This window comes from Microchirus variegatus, assembly GCF_963457635.1.
Source record: "Microchirus variegatus genome assembly, chromosome: 17".
NCBI lineage: Eukaryota > Metazoa > Chordata > Actinopteri > Pleuronectiformes > Soleidae > Microchirus > Microchirus variegatus.
In genome coordinates, this window is record NC_139818.1 from 13,344,985 (window position 1) to 13,365,581 (window position 20,597).

Sequence of the window (20,597 nt, forward strand, 5' to 3'; positions counted from 1 at the left end):
AGATAACGTGTGAATCCATTATATACAGTAATTAATCTCACTTACAGTATTCATTCACATTCACCTATTTAATTATAAAAAAGTACACGTCCTTAAATTTGAGTACTTGCCAATGCAAAACATATGAATTAATAAAAACATTTGGGTTTGACATCAAAAGACTAATATAATAATTTTATTTATATAGCACTTTTCATGAACTCAAAGTAGCTTTACATTAAAAGCACAAAAATTAAAAACAAAAGACAAAGACAAGTCAGTTAAAATCATGAAACTTTAAAGACGTATACATATACAGTAAGATCAGTATTTCAGCTTTTATTTACAGATATTTACATTGAGATATGTTAAACAACTTAGAGATTGCCTCGTAGTGGAACACCGCATTTTAGTTGAGCAAAAAAAATATAGGAACAGATACAGAGACTTAAATATGATTCAAATTAATAATACTTAATATGTAGTGGCTTGTTTTAAAAGGAGCTACTTTCCACCTCCTCCTTCTCCTGTCAGTCTAGCAGAGCCCAGGTTATTCCCAAACTGGTGACTCAGGCTGTGATACGGCAAATAAATCTCCTCATGATATACTCCTTTTTATGTCAATGGATAGCGTTATATATCACAAAAAATCAAATCAATATTTATGTAAGACTGTGTGCTAGGCATAGAAAGCTACAAAACAGGTTGTCTTTATGGACAAAGTTTTCCTCAAAGGAGAGTGACCATACACTGTAAATACACTCTAAAATAAAAAATATCTACTGTTTATAATCTGTATTACATGCTTAAAATGACCTTTCACTTCAGATAATACCGGGGGGTGGGGGGGGGGGGGTTACCATATCGAGATATAACAATATTCAAAATGTAAGTCCATGCCTTTTCTCGATACGTAGATCGAAATATTGCTCGGCCCTACGGCTGACAACATTATTGCTGCTCACCTGCTCACATAAAGTGGTATCAGAGTAGTTTTACAAATGCAAATAAAATAAATAGATTTTTATAATAGTAGAGTGGAAAATTAAGTTATATACATGGTAGGAATTCAAATTTTTAATAGTGTGGATATTTGGTCAAACCTCTAATCAGTCTACAAATCTAGTTCTACTCTATATACACAATCTTTGTTTTTTTCCATGACATTAGGTGACTCCAGAATGTCCTGGTGAACAATTTGAACAGACTCTTTTGTTGTTAATACATCATTATCTCCTTGGGTGCATCTTCTGTTGGTCTCTCCTGTTCTCTCCTGTGTCTATAGGCTGCGTGTTCATACATGTATATCACACCAATGGCAGTGAGAGAGAGCACAATGTATGGGATGATCAGGTAGTATCCCACCAGCATCTTAGAAGATGTATTCCTCACGTCAACAGTTTGACCTTCCGCAAGGTTCTCCACCAAAACGTCCGGTATGATGGTCAGTTTGATATTCACCACAAATAAGATCAGGACTATAACTGAGAGGCACACTGTAGAAAATAAAGTTATTAGTACTGTCACACATGAAAGTGCATTTTTACAGCTAACTCAGATCAGTACAAATGCAAAATAGTGTTAATTTCTTGCATTTTCTTAACTGTTATGGCTTGTGCTATAACATTTGTGTCACTTACCGCTGATTGAGCTGCAGACATAAACACCAATAGGACCCATGTAGGTCTCGTAGGGGTTACTGACACTGTTGTAGGTACTGATGAGGATGCTGATGGCAGAGAACAGCAGACACAGGACCAACAGGAATATGACCAAAGCGTGCAGGACGACTGGGGTAACTCCAACTTTTGTCAGCTCAGGAATCACTACACAAACAGAGCACAGGGTTCATACTATAGATTATACGAATGATACCATCTATATATCTAGATCTGTGTGTCTGTCTGTCTGTGACGGGCATATCTCGCTGACCGTTAGTCAGATCGCCCTAAGACTTTGGATATAGGTTGAGCATGGCCCTATGGTGTGCATCCTTGATTTTCACGTATTTTGGAGTAATTTTAACATAGTTATTTAGCATTAGCATGCTATTTTGCGGCTAACTTTGCAAACCTGTTTCCAAAAGTAAGTTAGCGTGGCTACAATTAGCCTTAGCCTAGCTAGCTGTTTTGTGACTGTCAGCCATGCTGGAATCTCTTTACAAGGCTGATTTGATTTGCGGTGTGCACATCCTACGAGCACTTAACTAGTAATCATAACAATATGAACCGGACTTGACTGTATGAGTAGATATAGCAAGGTGTTATTCGGTAAAGCCTAATGTGCAGCACTGGTTTAAGATCAAGCCACCAAAAAAATGAAAGAATAACAGGAAGACATGCTTAATGCTGCTGTTTGGATTATTTCAAATAATTTTACAGTGATGACAGTGATGGATGTATTATACCATCACTAATCCTACCTTCAAAATGATCTGGCTCTTCAAACCCAGGACAGAAGACTCTGTCAAAAATCCCAGCAAAAAGCAGGAAAGTGAGGATACCAGTGCCATTGAAGAGATCATCCCCTCTTGAACACTCCATGGACGTCTCAGCCCACACTGTTGACATGCTGAACCCCATCATACCAACAGATATGGCAGTAGCCAAAGCACTGGACAGAAAAAACAGTGTCTTTGAAGTGGACGGCATTGTCCTTATATATATGTTCCAGCGAAAATCTGAATCCCAGTGTCTCGCAAGCTCAGGTGAAGCCTCGAAAATAGACGAGTTAACTTCCTGGTTGGACTGAAATGTGGACTGATGGCCATAAAATCTCTTGACGATGACCTTTGGTTTTATGGAAAAGGCAAGTCTAGTTGTCATGGCACAGACACCAGACAGTTCCCGCCATCAGGTGGGATGACTTTTTTTTTCTCGAACGGTGGATTGTGAATGAGACAATTTCAATGGATGAATAATATCATCAATATCAGGATGTTTGAGATACATTTATAAAGAGACACTGAGTAATTCTAGTTCCTGCTCGTCAGTGTTGACGCCACCTTTTGTTGCACGCTCACAGCCTTGAATTCAAAGTCCTCTTTAGGGTCATATAACATCATGCAGGTTAAATATTTACCAAACAATTAAAGTATGGGGATCACCTGGTTGCATATAATGCTCAAGTGCTAAGGAAATGAGAGTGGGTTTTTTGATTGACAATGATTGAAATTAAATTCATATTTTTATACATAATTAGATTAGTTGACAAGGTATGTATACAGTACAAGTACAAAGGTCAAAACATCAAACCCCCAAATTCATTACAATAGCAGCAACACTTTTAATATCATAAATAAAGATGCTTCAAACATAACAATATGAGAAAACATAGGCTCTTTGCACAGCAGCCATTTTGACCCATTTTAACAGGTGTTAGATGGCCCCCGTCCACTTCATGTAAGTTAGGACAGTGTGAACCAGCATTCACCCTGAAACTGAGGAAGCTAAATGGAACTTGGCCGTCATTCATTTGTGACCTATTTGATGATAAATATAAAAACAATTTGATGAATAATTGAGTTCATTCATATTTAATAAGCGATATGCAAATGTATTTATATAACTTAATAGCTTAATTTCTGTATTAACAATTGAAGTGATTTTAATTTGAAATACTTCATATAGATTACTCTCTAATCAAAGACTGTATTTATTCCAAATTAGTTCATGCACAGAAACAAGAGTGAATAAGATTCATGAAATTAAGTGCATTTAAGGTGTCAACTCAATGTTATCAATTGAAGTCATTTTTTTTCAGTGTTATTTTCCACAAAAAGTTTTGGAAGATAATATTTTATTTTTTAATCTGAAGTAGTTTATAGATCCCTTTGTAATCATACACTTTATGGTCTTATTGTTACTGTATTATTTCCGTACACACTGAGATTAACAAGGGTTAATGAAATTATGTTTGCATAACTTAATATGCAACTTAATTTGTGGAGTTAATTATTATTTAAAGGCTTCAAACTATTATCTGATATAGTTTCTACATATTTTTTTTAATTTTGCTCATGTTTTTCCTCAGATTGAGCTCCCTGAGTCTCCTGGATCACAAGCAATATGATGTATCTCATGAAGGTTATTTATGACTATTATATATGTTGTTATGTTCATGTGTGTCTTTAGTCTATTTGATTTTTACCTAGCACACTAACTGCATCCAACCTCAGGTGTATTGTGCACCTTTTGCACTTCAGGTAACTCTCTTGTAGACTGTTACATTTGATTCAGGGATGGTTATTCATCTGTCCTACTACATTTTTGCTGTGTTTTTACGACACAATAAAATACTTATGACCTTTTCAAATCTTGCACCAGGCAAATACTCCATATTACAAAAAACTCAGACTAACAAAACTAAACCTAAACTATCCATCTTCTACCGCTTTATCCTCCATATGAGGGTAGTAGGGGGAGCTGTGCTGATAGGGTGATAGACTTGGTACATCCTAGACAGGTCTCCAGTCCATCACAGGGACACATACATAGACAAACAACAACCCACTCACACCTATGTTCAATTAACAGTGTCCAATTTAAATTATCCCCATATTGCATGTTTTTGGACTGTGGGAGGAAGCCCACGCACACATGGGGGGAACATGCAAACTTGCTGCAAAGGCAAGAGTGCTCACCACTGCACTGATCGTGTGGCCCCAAACTAAAACTAAGCATTTACAAAAAATAAAAAGCAACCCGCTCTAAAAAAATATATATATTAAAAACTGATTAAAAATAAATGCAAATGAAAAAAACCTGAACTATTATAACCTTGCACCCTCCCCATCTTGTGTTTGTAGGGTCCTTGGTTGAGAAAAGAAGAAGGAAGGTTCCTGTGTTGTAGTAACACGTGTGTCCACACGGTGTCGCCCTCTCTGAGGATGGCGGTCTCCCTCATGTGTCCGCAGCTGCTGCTGCTGCTGCTGCTGCTGGCCCTGTTCTGTTGGAGTAAACACTGACTCCTCCTCCTCCGCGGTGACAGGCGGGCGGCAGCGCTGAAGCAGCATCGCCTCGCCTCGCCTCGCTTTTTTACAACACAAGCTACGCTCAGGACTTCGCGTGGACACCGACAAGGTGAGTGACAGGAGTTTGTTTCCTCGACATGTCTGCTGCTTGTTGACATTTACTTAAAAGGCGGAGTGGAAAGCAAACCGTCACATTGGCTGTCATTTCTCCGCCGCCACACGCGACGCCGTGTTACCTGTACCCCCCCGGTTTTTCTGAAGTGAAACGTCCATTTTTCAGGTGCGCACCGGTCTCTCATGTGGCACTGATTAATGCAATTCATTAAACTCGCTTATTCTGTCTCCTGCTTCTGTGACAACCCGCTTTGACTTTGGTGAACCCGTGCCGCCTAAATGTGGGTTAATGGGGCAAGGGTTTGGAGTTTTTGTCCTCATTTATAAGCCATTTGCCTTTGTTTACCCGTATGTTTGTTTTTCATCTCGCCACAAACAGTTGACATGCCCTTTATATGCTGTAACTGAGTGCCTTTTCTTGTCGGCTGAGCCAGTTTCAACATGTCGGTGAGCAGAGGGGTTCCTCTGTACTTGACATGTCATGGATGGATGTGATGAGACTGCCTGGCGGTTGCAGGGAGACACCTCTCCTGGTTTCTATTGGATGTGTTTGTCTTGAGGTTTGACTCTGCTGTGGTTTGCTGTGGAACAAGCACTGGACGTGGCATTGATCCTCCACAGGGGAAGTCTGTGTCCCTGGGGAGGTCTGAGGTCTGGGTCAGCAACAGATCAGTATCCGTGGGGCAGCTCGACTGTAGCAAGGTGCTGGTTGCAGGGTTAGAGGAGATGAAGTGCTGCAGCAACGTCTGACATTTGCTTAATCCGAGCTAGAGAATCAATAAGTAAATGATGCAAAACACAGACGCACTCACCATTAGCAACCATAATGGACTTTTGACAGCTTTCCTCTCTGAAATCACTCTTACACAGAAAAAGTGTAAATAATTGTTTAATGATTTCTAGGGTTAGACAATTAATTGTTTACAAACGGAAATTGCAATTTCAAACAATGTGATTAGCAAATGTTATCAGATTGCTCAAAGTTATATGCCAGTTCTTATCCATGAAAGTGATGGATGGCATGACAAGAAATTAATATCACAATATTGATCGATTTATAATGTCATAATCTACTCTCATGAGGAGTATGTAGTGCAGAAAAATAATTCAGACTGTAACGCAGCCCATGCTGCTTTTTGTAAAAGCTGGACAAAGTCTGCAACTCCTGCTGCCTCTGGATATAATGTGTTCCTCCTTCTCATACTTCACATAGGTTGTTCTGAATTGTGGATCAAGAAGGGATGTGATCCCAAGCTGGTCATCTGTGACAGGATCTGAGTATTTCTCAGTCAAGTAGGCTAGAATGTTTCACTTCACGTCTTTGGTCAATTCAGTGTTCACTCTTCCTCAGCAGGGATGGTTGTGTTCAAGAGAAGGAGGAGAAGGAGACACTGATGTAGTGTGGAGTGGACCAGTGGTGATTGCTCTAAGATGGCAAAGGAAGCTCAGCTTCATAAAATGTGATCATATCTTTTCACTAGTTTGTTCCGAATCAGCTGTTTATCACAGACGACAGATCTTCTTGCATGATTTTCGTGTTCCTGTGCGTACGCTGGGCTTCTGCATGATGATTGGAGTAACTGAAAGGCAGAACCAGTTTTTGATTGACAGCGTTGCAGAAACATACACGACAGCAAAGTCTTTTCTGCCTCAGTCCTGTGTGGATTTTGAAGTCTGTAGACAAATAGCTGCTTGTTGTGCGCTTGTTGCTCGGCAATATAGACCGTTTTCGACCTTGTTCTAGGTGTTTGTTTGCAGAATTTCTGTATAAATAACTGGGCCTGAAATGAGCTTCCCCCTGTCTCAAAGACCAGAAACCGCCACTGGTGTGCACCAGACAAGGCGTCTTTGAACTCTTGAAGTTGACTCAACAGCTTGTTCACAGCCTCCAGTACATCCACACTGTTTGAAAACAACGACTGCACAACTCCCAGTCATCATTTATGAAATTAACATCCAGGCTTAGATATGGCTCCATAGTGCGGTGAGACCACGTCTGTTGTTGTTGAGCTGTGGGTGACTCGACCCAGCTCCACTTCCAGCCCGCCTCTGTGCTGCTGGTGCAATGTGGAGATCGCTGTTTAGCAGAAGTATTCTTGAGTCTTAAACAAACGCCTTGAAGCTGTTGTTTTCAACTGTATTTAGTCTTTGCTGAGATCATGTTTGTTGTTTTTGGTATATAACATTTAGTGTAGTTATCTACAGTACTTTAAATATTGGAGTGAAGTGCAAATGCAATGTGTCAGAAAAAACACATTTGGATATTTTACCCAAATCCTTCAGCCCTATAGCGGTCACATTTTACTTTTAATTGATGGTCCTTGTAGGACCTCTACTGCCAGATTGTGGAAGTTAAATTCCATGCTGTCTCTATTTGAGCTATGATATGACTTGACATTGAGCTATGTTCATTATTGTAACATAGATGCTGCTGAATCGTTTTTGAATAATTGTAGATAACCTAGAGGGGACAGGTTTTTGCGAACAAGACTGCCTCTATAATGAACAAATGACAAAATAATGTGCAAAGTTAAACTTGTCTCTAATGCAAATTAGAAATGAGTGTCCGCTCATCCTGAGAACTGCTGACTAAATGGGTCTCGGTTCTAACGAGCTGAAAACAGCACAGTGAGATAAGCCCTTCATTGTCAATATGGAGCCATGATTACAAAATGAATAATTGGTTGGTGTGAATATACTTCTTCTTTTTTTCTCACCAAACAACAGACCATTATGCTTCTTGTCAAGAAAAAGGCAGCATGCTCAGAAACACCTGACTTCTTTTCAGCCAAACCTTAATATTCAGAGCAGAGGTAGTCGAAACTGCCAAGTGACCAAAGGTCAACGGATTTTTCTTCGGCCAAAGACCAACCTCTTAAAAATCACAGAGCTGTTGAAACTGGATACAAGTGTTATTGATTCTAATAATGTATTTGGATTCCTGAATTTTGATGTACTTTATCGGAAAAACATCTGGCTTTATTTAAACCAGTGCTTCATTTTTACGTTCACGTAGCAGCCGCATGCTACAACCCTCCCCAGACTTTACTGTCTCTGTTTTCTCCGTTCTCTTTTTCATTGACAGTCTGCATCTGTCATTGATATTTCAGTTTGAGCTCCACAGTAGTATATGGACCCCAGGAAGAATGGCAATGGCTTTTTCAGAAGCAAACCAGGATGCGGTGAAATAAACAGTTGGTGCTTGCCAGAACTGATCTCAGGAAGCAATAACATTTGTCTGAGTGCTGCTGGCAAATTGATTTGGCTTTTATCTCTTTACCATTCATGTCTGAATTCTGTTCTCTCAGGCAGATTTCTTCTTGCTGAAATAAAAAAAAAAGTAATAAACATGCATTGGTGTGGGTTTAATCTGTGCCACAATCAAAATAACCCAAGCCACTCCTAAGTCAACTACTTTCTGTGTCGTATCAGGAAACAAATATTAACTATACAAATAGATATTGAATTATTAATATCTTAAGCAGACATTGACGCCACAGCCTTTCTCTGTGTGTTCCTATTGGGACCTCTGGTTTTGCCGCTCCAGCTGTTGCACTTCAGTACCACAGGAAACGCCAGGCCCTGTATAAAAATATGATGTGTTCAAATGGAGATGTTTGCTGTGTTCATGAGATGATTTGAACCCATATCACATTCACAACAGGCAACCTGTTTTCTGAAGGTTTTTCATTTGTGCGATGTTATAATTGCGAGCTCATGAGTTCCACTTGAGCGCAGTCTCTAGATTTACGTCCAAAGAAACCTTGTTCACGCGAGATAAGATCAGGGTTAATTGATATTGGTTTGGCCTTTTCATGATTGAGAACTCTACGAGCTGTAACAGGGCTCCAGAATGACTCCTGGTCTTGTAACTAACTTGATGCATACATCACATGTCTGTTTTAATTGGTGATGGCTAGAATAGGCATAATAGCTCACTGGCATTAGCCGTCACTGTTAGTATTGCTGTGGTCTGACATGCGTGCTGAACGGCACTCCATTATTGTAAATTTGACCTTTAACTGTCTTCTTCTTCTGCTTCTATTTTCTGCTTCCCCCTTTAGGGGGTGACTGCAGTGGATCACCTGACTCCATCTTGTCCTCTCCCTTGTGTCCTCTTCTGTTACACCAACTGTCCTTATGTCCTCCTTCATAACGTCCATGAACATGGTCTGTGGTCTTTCTCTTTCCGTCCTGTCTGGCAGCTTCATCTTCAAAACACTATCACATTCAAATATTTAATATTACACTCAACAGATTTATATAGACTGGGAAACTTTGTTCCATTGCCGTTTGACACCATCACATTCTTTTCTAGCAATAGTTACAGCAGCAAAAAACCCTTACACTGTGCTCATTTTGCATGCTTCTCTTTGCAAAATGAGCTGCCGTGTTTAATGCAATCCACATTGAGCTCAAGAAGACTTGATTTACACCCAGCAAGTTACACAGCTTGCTGAATAGAAACCTCAAATTACCAGTCCTTGAAGTAATCCCCTGAGCTCACTCCCACCCTCGATCTACCTGCCACCTCTCTCTAATTCTCAAAAAACACTCTGACTTCAACATTTAGCTGCCACTCCATGACCAAAGTGCACACTGTGCTGCACTGTCTCTGAGGGTGCAGCTTGAAGGTTTGCCTTTTCCCTCTCAAAGCAGAGAAGGAACTAATTGCTATAGAGTCATGACAATTAAAGAGGAGCTATGTTCTGACACAGAACTTGTCAGATATTTGCTGGTAGAAAGTCGAGTAGACAGCCTCAAAGAAGGGCTCATGAAATAGGCATGGGGGTTGGTTGGATCAATCCAACTGGTTATTTATTTATTTTTCTGCTTGCCTTAGTAGTGGAATTTTGCTAAAGCACATTAAGCTGCAGTGTGTTGCAACCATAGGCCTGTTTGTGCTTGCGGCTAGTGCTCCAGAACAGAATGCACACCCTGCAGTCTGCCTATGTTTTTTTGGCATCATGCTTAAATGATTTAGTAATAATAAAACGCTCTCAAAGCCATGCAGAGTGTGTAGATGGAAAGTAACACTCACTTAACCAAGACATTGGATTATAAATGAATATGAAATGATGTCCAGGGAGTGAGGATGGTGGACACAGTGTACATACTGTATTAGATATGTCATTGTTTTTAAATGTTGAAAATAGTGGCAGAAGTGCCATAGGGACAGCAAAACAATAGACAGTGAAAAGAGAGCGGGACCTCAATGACACGGAGAGGGTGTGTCACTATAGAGGTAGGCTGTGTAAAACACATGGCTGCTGTACTGATGGTGTACAGCTGTGCAAACTGTTACCTGCAGTCCTTCTACCCCCCTCTCCCGCACCAGTCTCACCAACTCATCTGTGTTACACCCAGGGCCAGCACTGTGCTGCTGTGATGGCTAAGAGGAGGTGAGCCATTACTCTGGCTTGTGATTTGAAATGTGTACAAACTGGGGCTTTGCAGATTTGCGTTTAACCATCAGCTGTGTTTAAGACTCAGCTGGATCGCTGCGGCACTCAAAACAGCTGGACGGAGATCAAGGTTCTCCCTTTTTCAGATGGCGTCACTCGACCATCTGTTCAAAGAAGGCATTGTAAGTTCCTCTGAGATGTATGAGGCTGAGCACATGAGGCACAAGAGAAAGATGATTGTTTGAGCAGAGGTACACATTAAATCTGTCATCTGTCTTTAAATTCCACACGTAGCACCTGGCCTATCATTTGTAACACTTCTTATATGGACTGAGGAAAACAGACCTGTGCTGATTAGTTGTTGGATGTTTTTAAAATTAGAATGTGTTGCTTATCTTGGTCTCAGGCAAAAAAAGACATTTGATAAATTGGAAGATAATGTCAAGGCAAGGACCTGTGGTGCCATGTTAAATGAAGTTCCATCTTTATGACCCAGCACCATGTCAGTCTCTGGGGACTTGTAAAGGTGAGAGTGTCTCGTATTTGTCAAGAATTGTGCAACACAGGAGACAAGTCAAGGCTCTGCTGCACATTCACCCACTTGCTTAGGTTGAGATTGGGTGTAGCAATGTTGGGATGCCTGCACTGAAGCTTATTCTTATTCAATGTGGCTGATGTAATACTAGTAATTTAGTCAGTTGTCAAACAACAGCATTTATGTTTATTCTGTGTTGAGTTACAACAATTAGTCAACATGCACATGTTGCTAATAATCTTGATTTCTGTGCAGTGGAGATATTTCTGTGTTGGTGTAATCGTCTTGTCATTATGTCAGTTTTATCTTGGAACCCATAGGAGTTCTTGATCTCCTGGCTTGAAGCCACAAGGTTAAGCTCTCCTGCTTTGAACCAGGGAATATAGCCCAGGCAACAGCTTCCCAGTTGTAATATGGGTGTATCCCCTGCTCCAGGCAACACATAGTTTCTCTATTGTGTTTCTGTCAGTCGCTACATGAGTGCATTACAGTGTACAACACCAAAGCTCTTAGTAGACAATTCGAGCCAGTGACCTTGCTGTTTTTATGAGTCTCCAAATTTGGAAAAAAATGCACTGTCGAAAGTCTGTATGATACCATTTTGTCTGCATTTCAGCCTTTGGAGATGTAAAGAAAAACTCCTGTTTATAACACCAGCCGCTGTTGGGAGCACAATGTTGACAGGTGCAATTTAACTGAAAAACTTGGGTTGAATTGAAGTATCTTTTTTTTAAGGCTGAAATATTTCAACCTAATTTGGTGACCTGCTCAGGGTGGAGCCCAGACGAGTTTAATGCTGTATGAACGCAAACAACTCCAGTATGGGCACTTCTTTTTCATTTAATCGAGATGAATGACCAAGAAAAAAACCCACACATATTAGGGTTTTCTTTGGAAAACAAAGAGCAACCCAGATGCTGGGAGCATGGTTAATATCTCTTTGGCAGGCAGGAAGAGAGTTATTGTGCTGCTGTGGATTTGTTTGATCTTGGTGTGAGTCTGAGAGGCAGTCATTTTATATGCACATTAGACATCACACCCACACATTCCTCGATAGCTTGGTGTTCATGATAATGTGAAATGTCTCTAGAGTTAAAGGATGATGCAAACTGCAGTTGTCTCTCAAATATGCCTCTTAAAATGTGATACATGTTTGTGCCAGGAATTTTTTTTTTTAAGTGGCTTTTAATTGATCTCAAAAAGCATGAGGCTGCCCTGTCTCACACCATGTGTGATTATATCCCATAATTTCTGTCACTCCACAGACAGTAAACCTGGCTGTTGATTAATCAGTCATGTCATGCAGTCCAACATCCATCATCTTCCTGTGTATGCAACATCAGATAGTTTTTTCCTTTGGAATATTCAGTGTGTCACATCATGCAATGCTTCTCTTTTTACGGCTCATAAAATTCCCCCACTGAAACGTGAATGATAGTGTATTTATAAGCCTGATATCAAAGTGTTTTGTTAGATGCTTTTTTTTTTTTTTTTTTTTGCAGTTTACAGGCTGTTAAGTGTTAAGTGGCCACAGATCATAGAGAGATGAGATGAAAGCTGTGTATATGAGTTTGAAAGGGGAAATAACGTTTGGCTGTCTCACTACTGAGGTTGTTGACATGGATGAGCACTCTGCCTAATAAATAATGGATGCTTGTTAAAACAATCTCTTATTCATTTTTATGTTCAATGATGCTTCATTGGGAGGTTGCTTGTGATCAAATAAGTTGATTTTGATTTTGACTTTTTTTTCCAGGAACATCATGTACTTGCAAACAAAGTGCATTGAGACCGGCAGTGCAAATTGACAAGCATTCATTTAATTTCCCGGCAACCAGGAAATTAAATGAGCTGTGTTGAGCTGTGTTGAGCTGAAAAGGATGTGGTATAGTGTGCAAGTTAGATCTTTCATTTAAAGCATCTTTTAACTTCTGACTCATTGGAATAGCCTCATAGTGTTGTTTTTTTCTTGTAACATGATGAAGCGTCATCTTAAACGAGTGTGGCTGGATGCGGCAGTGAGCCCACTGTTGGAGATTACTGCACATGCTCTGACTGCTCAAAGGCACGTAAGACAGGCAAGCACTAATGTATGGGAGGATAATCACTGTCCTGGGTGATATAAACGACCAAGGTTAAATCAGTCACTGTACTGGAAGTAAAATAAGGAGAGGAACCTTGAGCATGCTACACGTTAGTGAGTTCCTCTCGGTGATAAAGGGTGAAATTTTAGCTCTTTTGTAAGGTTTTGTATTTTTTTTTTTTTTTATAAAAGAGTGAAATTATATGGTTCGGACTAAATGAAATGCAGACACTTACGGGGATGAAGGAATAAGAAGGAAAGTTGCATGTTTATGATAGTCTAATACAGTCATATACATTAGTGTATCTCAGATGTCTGTCTGTGTGCTACATATTTTAAAGGTCTAATTGTGGTAAAAGGTCTATAGTAATATAAACAGCTTTAAGGTTTGAGTTTGCAGGGCTGTTGCACTCCTTGATATTGATTTTGAAGAGAAGCCATAAATTGTTTGATACAAGTTTTTACTGGCCACTGCTCAAGTGATAACATATCACTCTGCTGGACTAGTGCTGCGACTGCAAATAAAGATGGACGACATGGCAGCTTCAAAATATTTCTTTTGCTTTAATGATGGCTGGCTGCAGTATACGATCTGTACCTGCTCCCTCCATTTTTGTGGCTGGGACTTGGGCCACACTGAAAAGAACGTCATCATTGTAGTTTTAGTTGTAGTTATGGCAAGTTTTGGTTGAATTAGTTATTAGATGGTAGGACATTATGATTTACCGTAGAAACTGACTGGTGGATGGTCCACCATGTTCATTTATTGGCCACAGTGGATGAATCAGTATAACGCCAGTGATCGATGGACACCATGAAATCAACTTGACTGGATGAACAGGTCATTATTTTCACTTCACAAACGTATACTTTTGATTTTAAAGATGTGCTAAAACACTAGTAATGCAAAAATCCTTGTGAAATCTGCCTTATAGTTTCGCATGTGCATGGATAGTTTATTGTCTCTGTCTTTTTTTCCCCTCAAGGGATTAAGAGCACCTGGCTTCTGGTAAAGGAAACATTGTGTAATGTACATGATCTATCTTTCTATTAACCTCTTAATTGTTTTCTCTATGAATGGACTGGAAATGTCAGCTATTACCAAGAAATAGCCATTCCAGCTTTCAGATTACTTGTGTGACCTTAGCTGTCAGGTAATAAAAAAAATCCACAAATCTTGTGGATTTAGAGCTGTCTGGGATGAAAAGACATAGTAATATCTATGGAGAATTAGCAACGTGTATTAACAATCTAAGGGTGCTTTGCACCTACCGCATTTGGTGCGCACCAAACGTGTTTGGACCCTTGGTTCGGTTCGTTTGCATTGGTGCACCAAATCATCCAGTCCAATACCTGCCTGAAGGGGTGGTCTCGGACCGCTTTATCTGCCCTACTTCGGTACGGTTTTGCTTGTGGGAATGCAACCAAACCAAATGGGATGGATTGGTATGATTGATGCATGCACTCCACAACACAACACTCCATTTACATTCCATGAACTGACAACACAAACACGTCTCCTTCCCCTGACGTCACACCCGCGCGACACTTACATTAGCTCTGTTTTGCAAGCTTGCCGTTTTGACAACTTCATAACAAGCCTACGCTTCTCTGTATTCACATTAAAGATGAAAAATGTGTGACGAGGCTGTGTTGATAGACCAATTGAATACCTGATGGATCTGCAAAAAGATCGCCGGCTAATGATGAAATGATCATTCAGGAGGAGGGCACATCTCTTCTCCCTGAAGTGGGTTGGAATGCAGTGTCGGCGAGTCGAATAAATCATGAAATTTGTTTGGAGTCGCAGCCACGAATCATGTTCGAATTTAATGGTTTGGAGAAAATTACCTACACATACAATGTAATGCATGAGGATCAGTGCTATGAGCGCAACGCAAAGCTGTTCCTCCATGTTTATCAGGCGCATTAGTCTGGGTCCCGTGTTGATGGTCTTCGTGGTCTATTTTGGTTAGTTTAGTGAAAGCGAACTATAGGTGTGAAAGCGCCCTTACTTGTCCTTTATCCACCCATACGTTTACCCTGGTTCTCCATCTTTCTCAGCACCTTACGCAGTGAGATAGGTGTGCTGGATAACGAGGAGCAGAGATCATCGGCAGCCATTGTAAAGCCCAGAGTGTTTCCACTGCTGCTCCTAGAGAGCTAAGGCATGTAGGCAAAGGAGGTTAGAGATCAGGGTAATCATAATAATGATGTGTCCCTTTACTGAACATCACACAGATTCTCTTTGTAGGCCCAGCCTTGGCAGTGGGAGGCTCTTGACACAAACGTCTTATTTTATTGCTGCTGAACTATGAATTGTACATACAGTTCGTCTCCACGCTTTCACCCTCTCTGCTTCTGGATCTTACATGGAAAACAAATATGCATAATGGGATATGTATTTTTAACGCTGTGAGCCGGTGTGTCCCCTGTGGGGTGTCTCCATGTGTTGTTTGTCTTTGCACAATGACTGATTTGTTATCCTGCTTGAAATTACACTGGTGCTTTTAGAGAGCAGCCACAACGGATTTGCCTAATTTGTGTATTTGTGTTGTACTCGTTTATAAATCTCACCACTTACGCGTGTTTGTGATTTATAGAACACAGTCGCAGAAGTGTAAATACATATATATTTACAGTTAACGTGTCACAGTGTACTGCTGTATTAGTTGATTGGCCTCTTCCTGCACAGAATGAGGTTTCCCAAATTGTGTGTTGGGGAATGTACACATAGTATAGGTCTGTAATCATTTCCTTGTTTACATTACACTTGCAGCCTTTCCAGTGTACATATTTAGGCCTTTTCATCATAGCTGGTGAGCTCCAGAGTGTGACACATGGCTTACATGACCGACTGAAAAAGAACCCTCTGTTTGGCTGCACAGAGGGCCTCAGCATGGAGACAGGAAAGGATTTGATCATCAGATCTGTGCTCCCTAGAGGGGGAAAACGCCTTGCTCTCTCAAAACACTAAGACACTTCCTCATTTGCAGTCTTTTATGACTGTCCAGGATGAATGAGTTTATGATGAAGAGGTAGATAGTGGATGCTACGCCTGTTGGCTCTGTTAGAGGCACAGCACGTTGGGATTTTGACTCCAAACACGGCCCTGCCATGTGTTGCCGGGGTGTTGATCTGCATTGTTGTATTTGATTTAAAGCAAATGTTCAGTCAATTGTATCCTAGGCAGCATTTTAAACTAAATCCAACACATGGACACATTGTTCTTAGCCATCAGTGATGCCTGTCCAGGAAATAATAAGACTTTGTATTGCTACCAAGTCAAAACGGCATGATCACATCCAGCAGTTGGTTAACAGTAGGGGACTTCTTAGCCGCTTAGTTAGCCAGAAAGATGGCAAAAACTCATTAGTGCAAACTAGTTGGGAGTCAATTTTCATCATTCGGCTTAAGCTGCTTGCTGTTCGGCTCATGTGGCTCCACCAGTAAATAGTTGGTCCATCAGTGCTGTGCACTTTTGTCCCATAAACAGCCAGAACTCCCACGGCTCTGCTTGATTGTTTTCATTAGTCTGTCGGTGGTAGCTGGTTATAACGTGCTGCCACCATGGCTGTCATTTTCCGTGTTCCAAAAATATGGGAAAGGAAAAGCAGAGGGTTGTTGTTGCAGCTTCCCCACCCATGTTGTTACTATCATATCTGTGTGTGTGGAGTCTGATATAAAACCCTAGATGCTCCAGGCCAAACATTTCACCCTGCATTCCTGTGCCTGTAATTGGTTATTGTCAAACTACAGTGGGGGAGGGTTGGGTGTGAACTGCAGAGGGGAAATTAAGAGAAAGAAGGAGCAGCGGTAGGAAAAAGGGTTGCCTGTATATTTCAGTTGGAAGCAGAAGCAGAAGCACAACTGGTAGATTTGAAACGCAGGGAGCTGGTGGTTTCTGGTGCCATAAAACATCCCCCCACGATGAAGAGGAATTTCTTAACACATCTTTCATTTGCATGTGTCCAATTAGGGTTTTCTTCAGATCCTGCTGGGGTGATAGTGGTAGGGGGGTCTGCGTCTGGGATCCAGCACACTGTGTGGGTATGCTAACATTACATTTTAATTAGGTTTCTGTTTTTTGGGTAGTGATTCATGGAAATAAGGGGAAACCCCACATAAACTCTGTGCCCAGATTTGCAGGAAAGTTTTATTTTTATTATTGATTTTTATAAATAATCAAATGTCAAAAAAGTAAACTGCTGTTTTTGAAATCTCAAAATCATAATTTGCTCTTGTAAAAACTGACTCTTACAATGAAGCAAACTATCATGCCTTTATTGAGCAAAAATATGCCTCTCAAACCAGTCACCAAAATCGATTATCAGACTTTGGCTATTTATTAACCCATTAAAGGGACACTGTGTAGTATTTATGGGTTTATATAACGTATTATTACGTATCTTCTTTCCCGGCGTCAATGGTCGAAATGCGGCAATGCTTTCCCCGCGTTAATAAGTTAAAACTCCAGTGCAGAACCTATACCGCCCCCTGTCGATTACCAAAACATTGTGCCGTCCCCAAGACCCCTGCGGTGGTTGGCCTAGATTTCGCTCCCTCACCTGTCCCCACTCTTGCACATAAAAACTCACAACACAGTTTGAGACAGAAAAGAGAAATAAGTGATGTGTTGCATATTTGGTCTTTCAACGTGTTATCGAGGGAATTTATTGGAGCTGCATAGTGAAGGAAACAGCAGCATCTCTGGTTAAACATGCAGGCACATTGTTAGACACCTGTTTAGGGACACACTTTTTCAATATCCCATTTTTTACAATAAAGTAACTTTTCACATCAATCAAGCCAAAAAGTTTTTTTTAATCAAAATGTGTCGACTAGCTGCTTATTTTTGTTTACTCCTAACTCTTGGACTGAATTTCTTCCTCAACTGAATTTCTGTTGGTTTTTGATGTTGGTCAGGGACGTCCCATTGCGACCTGGCACACCCCTTGACATTCCATAGATCAAAATTGATAAACTGGGAAAAATAAAAGTAGAGAAAAGGAAACCCTTATTGTCTCTACTCCTACAAACGAAGTACCACGGCGAGATTTAAGGGGAATAAAACACTTTGTTACAATCTAATAAAGAATCCAACAATTATGCTCTGTTGGGCACTTATTTTATGCTCCCAGACAGACCGGAATACTCTAAAATGATGCAGTACATTATGATGTCCCACTTTTTAATTGTGCTTTCCTGGTTAATATGCAGCCGAGTCCTCATTACAACACTCATTCACCTCAGAGGCCTGTTGCATGAAACCAAGATAAGGAATTTAGCCGGGATATGTCGCTTATCTTTGCTGAACTTAGCCTTGAGTCGGTTGCACGAAAGCAGTGGCTCATAAATTACCATGGATATTTATTCTGTGCAGTGAGCCTGCTCTAGATCAAGCAAGGATTTGTTAATCCTGCAGCTCAGTCTCTTCAGTCAGCCTTTATTATGTGAAACTCCAATGTAGTTATGGGAACCAACCTCAGTTTTATAGAAATTAGCAACAATTACTTCGCTCAAATGAGCTCTTTACACCGACAGGCTTTTCTACATCTACAACTTCTTCAATCAGTGAGTCCAATCTGGGGGTAAATAACATGGGTGAAAGTTTCACTTACAGTGCAACACACATTCCTTAACAACAGGGACTGTAAAAACACACACATTGAAAACACAGATGAACAACGGAGAGTATTTAAAAGCCTCTCTTTGTTTTGTTTTTCCATATCAAGTGTTTCAACTCATACGTTTCCATTATAAGCTGTTGCTCACATACGCAGCACAAATCTTCTCAATTTCTTTGTCAGTATTATAAAACTACAAAATTGTCCGCTTTCAGTGCAGAGAAAAATGACCACAGCTTCATAATGATTTCACCTGCCGTGTCAAGTTCAGGATAATAATTAATCAATAATTAATGATTGGACAAGAGATTAATAAACTAAAATCTCATTTAATTTTTCTAATATTTGATTGCAGATCATACAATATAACACCACATGCTGTAACCACAGGCAGTGGTTCCAGTTATTAGGAGAATCGTGTGATTGTTTGCTTTGAAATGGCAACAGTGGGAGTGCCTGTAGCACTGTGGCTTGAGGTGGTTTATGTCTTGTCACCAGAACTGCATCTAATTACGTTCATTGGAGCCACTTGTATCTACTGCTGTAACTGTTTTTTACGTTTTCCATCTAAATGAAACTCCCTGGAATATGTCTGGAATTGAATCAGACCGAGATGTTTTGCATATTCATTTTAAGAGAGGAAACAAATGTTTCTTAAAAGTTTCGTGAGTAAAGTGAGATTCCACGAACTTGCACTGAGCCGATTCCTCATTTTGATTAGGAAATGGCAAAATGTCAGAAAAGCTTGGGTGTATTCAAACAGCCTCTCTGTGAGTCTCCACGGCTCCTCTGATGTCATTTGTTTTCGTGGGGCAATGGCAGGTCACACTGGCTGATCTATACGCTTTCTCTTTCCCCCACCCCTCAGTGTTCACATTTTCCTGTCTTCTTGTTGCTCATTGTAATTCCCGCTGATCTTTCTCTGCCTTTCTTTCTTATTTCCTTTCAAGCAGTGATGTGTGCTGAATGAAAGACTGCAAAGTCTGCAAAACTCAACATACGACGGTAGTAGAAGCTGTACTTTTCATTTCAGTATAAAATAACCCTGCAAAAATGTTCTAAAATACTGTTGAGCGTAGCTGAGACAGCAGGGGACTGTCATGCTGCTTCGGTTTAGTAAATATATTAAGTTGTAGTCTCAACAAAGTATTTTACTGTAGCTAAAAACAACACTGATGCTGATGCAGTTTCACTTCTCACATCTGGTACAGTTTCAGAGGTCGCAGTGTTAAATCTTAAACCTTTTTTGTGGGGGGGCTGATAAATTATGCAACAGAAGCACAACAGCAGCACAGAAGCCATAATGGAAAGACCACCATCACAAGATTTGTGACCAGGTCTAGACAGTTTGGCACCTTTTTTCCCATCACTTTAAAGTAGCTCTGATGCAAATTGCAAAGATTGGTTTCACAAGCCCATATTATAATGAAAATATAGTTAAAAGCTGTTGCTTACAGACTTCATTGCCTTTATACAACAGAAACTAATCAGTTCATTTATGTTAGTGAGGTTTTAATCCACAATCTGGTCTGAATCTGGGGAGTCTGTGGTATCTTGGGCCCCTTGCCGCTTGTCTAATCACGCCTGACCCTATTAGAATTGAGTCCTCCTTTGTTACTGTGCGGTACTGACAGTTGTGGAAGAACAAAAAGTGCCATTGTCTTACACTGCTGTGGCTGGGATATAAGTAATCTGTTGCTGTAGAGCTGCCTCAGGATTGCTGTAATCCAGATTCACTATTAATGACAGCCTAATCCTCACATTTTTGACCCTCTGGAGAGGTTGACAAGGCATCTCCTGTTGTTTCTTGCTTGTGTAATTTCTCAGATTTTGAAAAAAAAAAATGAAGCACCGTTTATGCCATGAGGGATGCAATATTCTG

The 20,597-nt window shown here is 40.4% G+C and overlaps 1 protein-coding gene across 1 annotated transcript; it reads right to left on the minus strand.

Moving 5' to 3' along the window:
* Positions 1–1,197: 1,197 nt before the first annotated feature.
* clrn3 (clarin 3) lies at positions 1,198–2,630 on the minus strand (the record flags this gene model as incomplete). The annotated part of the gene is made up of 3 exons (XM_083903667.1): positions 1,198–1,475; positions 1,620–1,805; positions 2,402–2,630. The coding sequence occupies 3 exons, from the start codon at positions 2,628–2,630 to the stop codon at positions 1,198–1,200; spliced, it is 693 nt and encodes a 230-aa protein (XP_083759793.1).
* Positions 2,631–20,597: the final 17,967 nt, after the last annotated feature.